The sequence below is a fragment of the Drosophila elegans genome, unplaced genomic scaffold (genome assembly GCF_018152505.1).
Source record: "Drosophila elegans isolate 14027-0461.03 unplaced genomic scaffold, ASM1815250v1 contig_767, whole genome shotgun sequence".
NCBI lineage: Eukaryota > Metazoa > Arthropoda > Insecta > Diptera > Drosophilidae > Drosophila > Drosophila elegans.
Window position 1 is genome coordinate 324,074 of NW_024546120.1, and position 12,776 is coordinate 336,849.

Sequence of the window (12,776 nt, forward strand, 5' to 3'; positions counted from 1 at the left end):
ATTCTTTTAGCCAACAAGCGTACTTTAAATACTACAAACAAATGTCTCTCATTTCCACATGCAAAAATGCCCAACAGTATGGGAAATATGTTAATTCGACAAGACAAGAAAAAAAAAACGATAGCAATCGAACTGCATGGGGAAATCATCAACAACGAGCAACCGACGTGTAATCTAGTCGACAAAGGACGGATAAAATTCGAAAATAACATTCTTCTGGTAGCAGACATACCAAGAACGCTTATCTCTTCTGAATGCAGGGAACCGTTTTGCTTACCGCTACATAGGACAACTGCAGCTTCAGCATTTTGGTCGCTATAATAACCCTACACAGTCATAAAGAAATACACAACAACTGAAGCATCGCTGCCTTCAGCCACCGCTACCCGCTCAGGCCTGCACTCCATTAACGTCACTCTGGCCGTCGCTTTATAAATTCGCTCTTGGCCGGCTCCACTTCAAGCCCGCCCATAGCCCCCTCCCTTTCGACTTAAACTAACAACAACAACACCGCCAAGTAACTCGTTGGGCAAAAACTCGCTGCAAGAGTCGGATTTCGTGAAATTGAATAGAATTGAATTGAATTTCGCAAAACTTGTAATATACATATTTTGGGAATTAATCAAGCAATTCAAAAACCTACATTTTATAGTTTGCAAAAAATGGTTAACTGCTCAAAGTTGGAACTATTTTTATGAACTTGAAGAATAGTGGTAAAACAACGCTAACCCATACAGCCTAACTGACCCTACAAAGTTGGCCATTGCGCAATACTGAAGTGATTTTGCATAATAACTTTTTACTTTTCATTTAAACTAAAAAACCACTAAATATCCTCTTAACGAAAAAAAAAAATATTTTTTTTGTTATTCTTTTTCTACTTTATATAAATACAACATTTAAACCATTTTCGATATTGTCGAACAAGGTTACCATTTCTGACGAATTCTCCAATTTTTAGAGCCCGAAATGGATCCCACATGTTTTAGTACTAAAATGATTGGATCCGAGAAAGCTAGAAGAATACTAAAAAAGTCTTCGTTTTTTTTTTCTTTAGAGAAAACTTGCGCTTCTTCCAAAAAAAACGTCCATTGGGAAGGATGGATACTCGATTATGTCTTGCCCATGATCAAGAACCTTATGCACCGTTGGTGTGAACATTTTTCTTGGATATTGCCGGACAACTTTGCATTTTGATGCCTTGGTTTGTTTAACCAACAACCCTTATTCATTTCGAAAATCGTTCTGAATTCTCTTTTTGGCATCGTTTCCATTAATTGGTTTTTAGGCCAAGTGTAATCAAGCTTCAAGAAAAATTCCATGAATCGAATTCTGGCATGTAATGATTAATTATGTATGATGTAATTATGAGCATACGCAATAGATTTGTTTAAATTTTTAAGTTTTTCTGTAACGCTGACAAATTGGCATGTATACTTATCTAAACATAACTCCATGACTAACAATATAAAAAACAAGAAAGAAAGCAAACTTCGGCAAGCCGAAGTTCATATACCCTTGCAGCTATCGCAAGAATTAAATATTTTTGAAAACATTAAAATTATGATTTACTTGCGTATATGTTTAAAAACATTGAAGCTATGACGATTTGCAGCGTAATTATTTGATTGTTCTTTTATATATTTTTTTTATTTGTATGGGAGCTATATGATATAGTCGTCCGATTTTGATGAAATTTAAACCATAATTCTGAAATATTTAACCATTGCTATATGTCGAAGAACTAAAAAAAAATTCAAAAACAGCAAAGTTATAATTTTTTTTCAATTATTTTTCCGATTGTTCCTATGGGAGCTATATGCTATAGTCGTCCGATTTTGATGAAATTTTAACCATAATTCTGAAATATTTAACCATTGCTGTATGTCGAAGAACTAAACAAAAAATTAAAAAACAGCAAAGTTACAATTTTTTTCCAATCATTTTTCCGATTGTTCCTATGGGAGCTATATGCTATAGTCGTCCGATTTTGATGAAATTTTAAACATAATTCTGAAATATTTAACCATTGCTTTATGTCGAAGAACAAAACAAAAAATTAAAAAACAGCAAAGTTATAATTTTTTTTCAATTATTTTTCCGATTGTTCCTATGGGAGCTATATTCTATAGTCGTCCGATTTTGATGAAAGTTAAACCATAATTCTGAAATATTTAACCATTGCTATATGTCGAAGAACTAAACAAAAAATTTAAAAACAGCAAAGTTATAATTTTTTTTCAATTATTTTTCCGATTGTTCCTATGGGAGCTATATGCTATAGTCGTCCGATCCGGCTCGTTCCGACTTATATACTACCTGCAATAGAAAGACAACTTTTAGGAAAGTTTCATGCAGATAGCTTTAAAACTGAGAGACTAGTTTGCATATAAACGGACGGACAGACGGACAGACGGACAGACGGACATGGCTAGATCGACTCTACTAGTGATGCTGATCAAGAATATATATACTTTATAGGGTCGGAAACGTCTCCTTCACTGCGTTGCAAACTTCTGACTGAAATTATAATACCCTCTGCAAGGGTATAAATATGGGAATTATAATGTTTTAGGAAAACTAAACTTTACAAAGTTTGTCGGGAGCAGTCAATTGCGTAGCTTGATTTCTGTCTTATCTTCACATGATCATTAGTTCTTCGCTCGCTGTCGACTTGCATAGACGTCTGTGCCAAATAAACGCTCCTTAATCTTTTTCTTTCTCGTTATTAAAACCGTGCCGTTTCGTTGAACAATTGCTTAAAAGGTAGCATAAAGTAATGCCTCCTCAAAACAAAGTTAAAAATACAATTAAGTATATGCATATGAAATAATAAAATAAAAATAAAAATGAAGGTCAAAATTTTGGAAGCAAAACCAATTGGTTTAACTCCCGGAATTAATTTTTTTTTTGGTTTCTTTATTTTTAGCTGTAATTATTTTTCACTTTTTTAATTTAATTGATTCTATAAAAATTTAATTTTTTTTAGTATAAAATCTAAAGTTTTAGTTTGGTGGATTATTTACATTCCTTTTGGTAGTCGCAACTAACAAATGGAGTTGCAACCTGCAATTAAACAGCGGACAATAAAAACGGAACTTCTCTAATCCCTAATTCCCTAAACACTTTAAAAACACTATGGATTCGATTTAAGCTGAATGAGAATGCTTGCCGCGCGATCGATTGAGTTTCTAGGTCATAAGATCGATGAGCAGGGCATTCGAAAATCAAACAAGAAAGGAAGACAATTTCGGCAAGTCTTAGTTTTAAGCCCTTGCAGCTTTTTAAAAATTTAAATATTCTGTAAACAACTTTGTTACGATTGTTATTCTGAAATATTAAACAATTATATAATAAACAATTCTATAAGTTATAATATTTTTTCATTTATTTTTTCGATTGTTCCTATGAGACATGATATAGTCGTCCTCTCCGGCTCGTTCCGACTTATATACTACCTGCAATAGAAAGACAACTTTTGGGAAAGTTTCATGCAGATAGCTTTAGAACTGAGAGACTTGTTTGCTAAGAAACGGACGGACGGACATACAGACGGACGGACGGACAGACAGGCGGACGACATGGCTGATAAAGAATATATATTTACTCTTTAGGGTCGGAAACGTCTCCTTCACTGCGTTGCAAACTTCTGACTGAAATTATAATTCCCTCTGCAAGGGTATACAAATATGTAGACAACAATTATTAATTATAAAAGCGAAAGAGGCTGAAGAAATACCAGAAATAACACAAACCGAAACCGAACCAAAAACAAAAAAAAAACAACTGCATTAGCGCAGCCACACAGTTGATTGCCGAAATGTACAGATTTGGACATCGAGAAAGAGAGAGAACGAAAATGACACTAGAAGGTCTAAGTATACAATAGAAAGGTAAACGCAATATCACACAAATATAAAGGTGGAAAAACAATCTTTGACAAACATAAAAAGCTTGACGATTTTAACACTAGACACACTGAGAAGTTGGTGCAATATTTGGATAGAAATGACGACACTGCACAGTGGTGCCGCCCTCATCAATTCTTTTTGAATCCGTGTACACAATTTGTCTTTAAAATGTTCATTTCCGAGGCACAGCTGTTCTTTGCTCAAAATATTTCGAAGCAAAGTGTATTTTTCAAATTGGTCTGCTTGTTGTTTAAGTTCATAACTTAAAATTATTTTTAATGAATTTTAAAGCTTTAATAATAACTTAAACTTGTGTAATAAATGCAAACTAGGTTGATTTGTGTTTTTGTGAAAATAAATGTTTTAACCTAGATTTTTGTACCACTAATGTACGTCATTAATTTGTTCACTTCACAATTACTTGTGTTCCCCCAAATTCACCCTTATGTTTATCTGCGGAAAGTGACTGATCTTTTTATAATCGATAATATACTAACAAGCCTTCTCATTTTTAAAGGTCAAATATGACAATGAAAGCCTCTGTGTCGTCTGTATTTTATGTTATGATTTTGTCTTTGTCTTTCGTGATTGTTTACAGTTTTCAATATTTCTTAATATATTTGCATTTTTCGTTTTCTCAATGGCGATTCATATCAGTGTGCGTTTTCTCGACTACATATTTTCAATTTGTGGTGCATAATGGCTGTTGTATGGCTGTGTAAGTTTGACTTTGTTAAATTGGTTTACAACACTAGTTTTCAATATGAAAATAAAATACCCCCAAGCCAAAAATAAAAAATTTCTTGTAGAGTACGATTTCTAGATATCTCTGGGACAGTTTTTTTTTTTTTTTAAGATTTTTTGAAGTTTTTGTCGGCTGTCTTTTAAAGTTTTATTTTATATCTCGAGTTGTGGCCAACCGCTAATACTATCCTACATTTCTGCACCACATCTGTAAAACAAACCACAACAAACAAAAAACAATACCAAAAACTAAACATGTTTTCTGAAAAATCTAGCGAAAACTTGTACTACAAATATAAATTCATAAAATACCCTTTGAATTAATTTTTTTTTTTATTTATTACCTCAAGTCGGGCTTAATTTCTTTTTTAAGCCATTTTTTTTTTTATTAAAAGTTATCGCAATTTGCTGTAATCTGGCATGTGCACATTGCAATCAAACCTGTGATATTTTAAGTACAATGTGCAAGTCATTAAGAATATATTATGTATAGGCGAAATCTCTATCGTATGAACCAGCAAAACGGGTCTGGGTGCAGTGCTATCACACCGTGATATGAAAGGAACGTCTGTGAATTCTTTACCGCATGGCAAATTACGCCGACTATTTAAGTAACTTGAACTTCGATGTGACATGACATTTCTCGTCAAATGATAACTGCGACGTAGAGCCCGACGTATTTGACAGCATCCAGCTCAGGACACTGGAAAAGACGAAAGCGGTCAGTGTTCCAGGCGAGCCGGATATAAGGACTCGGAATATCACCACTTAATTTCATCTGGTTGCCCAGTTTTGAACACATTGATAGCATTGCCCTCCTATTTACTTTACTTTACTTACTAGGATATTCATATTTTGTTCAAGTTTTTGGAGAAACTTAAGCCAAGAGTTTGTGTACATATCGCTTAAAATAATTCTTGCAAAAGCTTTTTTTCATGTTTTACGTAAGGTCACTACTGTTCGTTCCCATATCATTAACAATGATTTCGTATACGTTGGGCTTAAAAGCTTTAGTTAGAAATGCCTTAGCAAATATATTTGATCTTTTCCTGCGCAGGAATTTTTCTGCTAACTTTTATTTCTGGAAGGGACGGTTTTGGAAGTGACGGTTTTTTTGTAATTCTCAACTCAACTATGTGGTTGTTTATTCAATTAAGATATTCTGCAGTAAAACATATTCTTTCAAGTCAAGTCTCGTTCGTGGTAATATACGCTAGTTATCTATGGTCGACTTTAACTGTAAAGTGTTTGCCATAAATGTATGGACGGAAATGATTTATTGCCCAATGGATTGCTGCTAATTCTTGTTCTGGGGTACATTTGTTACTTTCTCCATTTATAAATGATCTAGATGCTACTGATAGCTGTGTTCCACTATAATCTTGAATTAAAACAGCTCCACAAGCTTGTCTGCATGCACCTGTTGTTATTCTAAATTCTTTATTAAAATCAAGATACTGTTGAAACGTGAAAAGATTTTTGACATTTTTGACAAAAGTTTTTTGACATTCATCTGTCCATTCTAATCTAGTTATGAGTAATCGGAGATATAAATAAAACGTCTGCAGTAATTACAAAATGCAACAAATCTTGCGCTGTGTGCATTCGTTGGGACTGAGTATTTTTCTGTTAACAGGTTCTGGGCATAACGTTGTTCACAATGACGGATGCGTAAATGACGAAGCAACATTCGACGCGTTTTTTTCGAAACAAGAATGCAACTAAATTAGGTAGGGTGGGCTAACATTCTGGCCTCTAGTCCCAGTATGTTGAATTTTAGCAATTTTTACTTCCCTATAATCTGATCGAACCAATTAATTTCTGGTGCACATTATAACTACATTGTGCATTATAACTACATCACACATTGCGCAACACAATGCAGTGACTGCTTTGAATGTTAATCTTACCTGTTTTCTTGAGTTTCCTGATGTAAGTTGGGAAAGATCTAAATTATCGTTAACGTTGAAATGTGCTCTAACGTCGATAAAAAGTTGAGCAGCTCTTTTATTTAAAACACGTTCTTCAAATTGTTCATCGGTTTCATTTTCCATCTGTTCGTCACTGTGATTCTGCAAAACATGTAAACAAAAATTGTTCTTAATTTCTTCATTCGCACAAATTAGGGACCTTAACGGTAAAAAAAGGATATTTCATATTTAGCGTTTATTTTTAAAGGGTTTTAATGGTTAACAAAAAAAAAATTACTTTCGTGGTTCTGTTTTTATTTTTATATTTTTTTTATTTATATTTTTATTTTGTATTATTTATTGTCACTTTAATTATCTTAAAACAAGAAAGAAAGCAAACTTCGGCAAGCCGAAGTTCATATACCTTTGCAGCTTTTGCATGAATTAAATACTTTTGAAAACACTTAAATTATGATTTACTTGAGTATATGCTGAAAAATATTGAAACTATGATGATTTGCAGCTCAATTATTAGATAGTTATTTTATATATTTTTATTATTTCTAAAGGAGCTATTTCCGATTTTGATAAAATTAAAACCATAATTCTGAAATAATTAAACATTGCTATATGTCGAAGAACTAAACAAAAAATTAAAAAACATTTATTTTTCCGATTGTTCCTATGGGAGCTATATGATATAGTCGTCCGATTTTATGAAATTTAAACCGTAAATCGGAAATATTTTACCATTACTATATGTCGAAGAACTAAATAAAAAATTAAAAAACAGCAAAGTTATAATTTTTTTCATTTATTTTTCCGATTGTTCCTACGGGAGCTATATGCTATAGTCGTCCGATCCGGCTCGTTTCGACTTATATACTACCTGCAATAGAAAGACAACTTTTGGGAAAGTTTCATGCAGATAGCTTTAAAACTGAGAGACTAGTTTGCATATAAATGGACGGACAGACGGACGGACAGACGGACATGGCTAGATCGACTCTACTAGTAATGCTGATCAAGAATACTTTATAGGGTCGGAAACGTCTCCTTCACTGCGTTGCAAACTTCTGACCTCTGCAAGGGTATAAAAATGTTCATCCAAAAATAACGACACATAGGGTCGTGGCAGCCAGTCCTCGACGTCCCTTTGGAAAAAGTGGTTTGCGGTGACCGTCATAGGGCAAAATCCAACACACCGGCATTTATATAATAGATATAAATATATATACATATGTATATATTACATTTTCTTTGTGTACGATAAATATCGTACACTCTAAAATATTTCAATGTTACAAATTTAAACAAGTCTGGTGTCGTTATAAAAATTAGACTTCTACAGATAAAAAAATAACAGAAATAACCTTCGTAAAATGCTATTTTTTTGTAAGCCAGAGACCCGGCCCCGCATAGAAATTTCTTGTTTAAAGGCATTCTTTAAGCAAAGCTCAGAGCTGTAGCTGTAGACCACGTAAGAATTCGTTCTTATTAATTCTTAAACAGGCAAGCCGAAGTTTCATATACCCTTGCAGCCATTGCAAGAATTTTATTAATTGAATTTTTGAAAACATTAAAATTATGATTTACTTGCGTATATGTTTAAAAACATTGAAGCAATGATGATTTGCAGCTCAATTATTAGATAGTTAATTTATATATTCTGCAACATTTAACCATTTCTATATGTCGAAGAACTAATAAAAAAATTAAAAAACAGCAAAGTTTCCGATTGTTTCTATGGGAGCTTTATGATATAGTCGTCCGATTTTGATGAAATTTAAACCGTAATCCTGAAATATTTTACCATTACCATATGTCGACGAACTAATAAAAAATAAAAAAACAGCAAAGTTCTAGATCGACTAGCCTAGTGATGCTGATCAAGAATATATATACTTTATAGGGTCGGAGATGTCTCTTTCACTGCGTTGCAAACTTCTGGCTGAAATTATACTCTCTGCAAGGGTATAATAAACACCACATTGGAGCCGGGCACTTCTAAGAAACCCGAAACAAATTGCGATAAGGCACCGGGACCACGTAATCAATAAAAATATAAGAATTTTTTTTACACATAAACTGTAAAATATTTACAATCGTTAAAATTCGTGACCGAATATGTGCACATAAAACGCTGATAAGGCACCGGGCTACGTGCTGAAATACAATTTTTTCTCTCTTTTCCCTTTACTTGAGCTTAAACTGCCGCATCAGCAGTTTTCGCTTGATGTGGCTTTGCGAGCAAATAAGTATCTCCAACTGTACACTAAGCGGGAAATTGGATTCAAACAATTACGTCATTATCCCTCGATCGAAAATATTCCCCTCTTTCTTTTAGTTGCCATGTGTCCACCTGCCTATAAATTATATCCCCAAATTTTAAACAAATTACTAACTCTATATATGTATACATAACAGTCAACACTAAGAAAAACGACACCGGAACTGGATACCAACGAGAAAACACACAACAACTAGTTGCAACAAGTAACATCTACACAAATACTAAACATATTAATAATAAGATATAAACATTTTACATTACAGTTGCATATTAAAATAACATCTTTATAACATAAGGAAGGTAACTAAATGTTAGAAAAAAGTTAGCGCAGCTAGTAGAAGAATAGGTTAAAGAAGTAAGGGTAGTTTGCCAGACCTAAGTGAACTTGAAGAAGAACAGCAGCACGACCAAATAAATCAATCTTCTAACCCCATCATGAATCATTCACTCTGGTAACGCATCGGTTTCCATCAGACCTACAGTTAGCAACTCGTTGTTATTCTTCGCAATAGCAAAATTGAGAGGCCAACTGGTATCATTGACTTACGACTCAAGCCGAGGTGACCAGAACACCTCGGAAAAACACGCCCGTTATTCCGACATCTGCCTCAATGCATTTATAGTCGGATTAAACGGTCCACTAAAAACAATAATTAGATCCCGAAATTCGTAATCTATAGAAAAGGCTTACGAATTGGCACAAATAGAACAGAATTTTTATTACCAAAACTCTAACGGTCAACAGAATAATCGTTACCGCGAGAACACTAAAAGAAGACAGTCGTTCATCTAGAACCCAAAACCCATTCCGGGGTAATTGAAGATCAAACGACAATACCCCTACTGCTTCCTGCAACATCAACGATGGTGCAATTTTTGTACAAGAAGCCTCGGACAACCAGTCGGAAAATATTTACCTTATGTATTTTTGACTTCAAAATTTCTTACAACTAACCCACACAAATTTATTATAGATACCGGATCGACTTACTCTTTTACTCTAGTTTCACAAGACCAGATTTAAAAACTAAACACTCCTATTAGCATTCCTACCGTTCTCAACAAATTCCAAATTCAAGAATGTACAGACTCAGTTATCTTCCAACAATTCGATTCAACAAAAGAACCAAAATTCTTTTTATTTTACTTTCACCCACATTTTAATGGTCTCTTGGGCATGGACTTTTTAAGTACCTTAGATGCAAAAATAAACATAGCGGACTCTGTTCTAGAGATGAAAAAGGCTTCTTTATCAATCCTAACAAGCACAAATCCGGTAGACACAACACATACCGTACCACAAAACACGAAGATCAGATTGTCAATCCCTGTAAACATAATGGAAGGGGATTTCTTATTCGAAACCACAGCCCTAAACAATGACTTATCAATCACGGGGGGTCTATATACTGCACTGGATGGCTTTGCACAATTCAAAGTTTATAATGAGAATAACTAACTGACGTTTTCGAATGTTGTCACACAAAATCTTACAGATAGCCTTTCGTACACAAGGAAGAAGTTCGGAAGCAAATTTCAAAGATGCTTCAACAGAATATTAACAGAAATAGCCATTCCCCTTGGAGCGCACATGTATGGGTCGTGCCTAAGAAAACCGATTCGTTCGGTCAGAAAAAGTGGCAAACGAAAAAACAATTTCAGATAGGTACCCAATCCCTAATATAAATATTTTACAACAATCAATCTGACTAGTGGTTTTCATCACATTGAGATGGATCCACGTGATGCAAACAAAACGGCGTTTACTGTCGAAAACGGACATTACGAATTCACAAGGATGCCTTTCGGTCTAAAGAACGCACCTGCGTAATTCCAGCGCCTTATGGACAACGTCCTGGGAGATCTAATAGGGAAAGTTTTCCTTGTATATCTTGACGATATTATTATATTTTCTCCTTCACTACAAAACCACTTAACAGACATTAAATCTGTATTCACTAAATTACAAACAGCAAGTAACCTGAAAATACAACCTGCAAAGTGCAATTTTCTAAGAAAAGAAATTGACTTTTTAGGACACATTGTTACACAAGAAGGAGTGAAACCTAACCCCAACAAAATTCAAGCAATTAAGAATTTCCCTTGCTTAAAAACTGTTAGGGAAATTAAGTCTTTCTTGGGCTTATTGGGTTATTACAGGAAGTTAATTAAAGACTTAGCTGGAATAACCAAACCTTTAACTAGACAACTGAAAGGAAAAAAATCAATAGTGATAGACGAAGAATTAAAGGAAGCGGTAGCCTATTCTAAAAATCTTTTGTGTAATGACCCGATTCTAGCTTACCCCGATTTCTCGAAACCGTTCACCCTGACCACAGACACGAGTAACTACGCCATAGGCGCAATATTATCTCAAGGACCAAACACCAACGATAGGCCTATTTCATTTGCCAGTAGAACACTATCTGACACCGAAGTTAGATATTCAACAATAGAAAAAGATGTTTGCGATCGTTTGGTCTGTAGGACACTTTAGAACCTACTTTTTTCGGGCGCCGATTCAAAATAGTAACTGACCACAAGCCGCTAGTCTGACTGGAAAATCTTAAGGGCCAAAGCCCAAAATTACTTTGGTGGAAAACCACCCTAGCCGCCTAAGACTTCGAAGTAGTCTAAAAAAGGGATCTCAGAATGTCGTCTCTGATGCACTCAGCAGAATAGAAACCAATCTAAATGTAAATGAAAATCCAGGAAGAATAACAGTTGTTCAGAAACCACAGAACTATTTTAACATCCAAACAATCTTTCAAATCGGTCAATCAATCACAGTACAATTAATTACTCTATTTCCCCATAAGATAAGACGCATATTTTCGGAACCGGAGTACACATTTGACGCAATCTTAAAAATATTGCAGACTATTCTAAAGCCAAACAAACGCATGCCATATTAGCACCCGACAACGTCTTTTATGTAATCTAAGAAGCATACAACAACTATTTTACAGGCAATATAACATGTATAATATTTGCCGTTGCTCATCACGTCTAACCGACCTTCCCGATTTACAAGAACAAAAGCAAAGGGTTCAGTCATACCATCTTAATAGTAACCACAGAGGTATCGACGAGACCCTTAACCATCTCAAAAGAGACATTTATTTCCCACGTATGAAGGAAATTATTACATAAAATAATTAAAGACTGTGACAATTGCCTAACACTCAAATATGATAGACAACCTCACAGAACTTTTTTTCAAACCCCACCGGCACCAACAGGACTCTTAGATGTTATCCATATCGATATTTATGTAATCAACAATACACATAACTTGACCATCATTAATAAATTTTTTAAATTTGCACAAGCATATTCATTAACTAATAGAAATTCAATTGAGGTAATCGCAGCACTATCAAAATTATTTTAGTACCTTCGGCCTACCAAAAAAAAATGTCTTTGACCAGGGTGCAATATTTTTGGGAGCTCATTAGCTCACCGATTTTCTGTCCCAGTATAATATAGAAATTCACAATACCTCATTCCAACAATCAACGGGAAACGCACTCGTCGAAAGATTCCACTCGACATTCACGGAGCTCTATAGAATAATAGATAACCGCAGAAAGGAACTCCAACTCCAATCTGATCACGCGGAGATATTCGCAGAGGTATTGACAACATATAACAACGCAATACACTCTAGCCTTGGTCCTCAAGAACTAGTGGGATGGTTCGAAAGGAGGCTTAGCTGGGGCCACCAGGCGGGTCGCAGGTTGCGGATAGCGAACGACCTTCTGGGAAGGTTAGTTGCGAATAAGCGTAAGCAAATAAGCAACCCCGGACAAACAGCGGGTATACCGATGGAGGTATACCGACAAGACGCTTGTTTGGCCGTCTTAACACCGTAGCCTTTTTAGGGGGTGTGTACCCTCCCTCACGACTACCCACCTC

General features: G+C 34.8%; 1 protein-coding gene across 3 annotated transcripts in view; it reads right to left on the reverse strand.

Moving 5' to 3' along the window:
- The window catches only part of LOC108145645 (double-strand-break repair protein rad21-like protein 1), a 185,593-nt gene that overhangs the window by 84,644 nt on the left and 88,173 nt on the right, over window positions 1–12,776 (reverse strand). For all 3 annotated transcript variants that reach the window (XM_041710105.1, XM_041710104.1, XM_041710103.1), the window contains exon 7: window positions 6,566–6,727. In XM_041710105.1, the coding sequence (XP_041566039.1) occupies window positions 6,566–6,727 (162 nt within the window). The remainder of the gene's footprint in view (window positions 1–6,565; window positions 6,728–12,776) is intronic.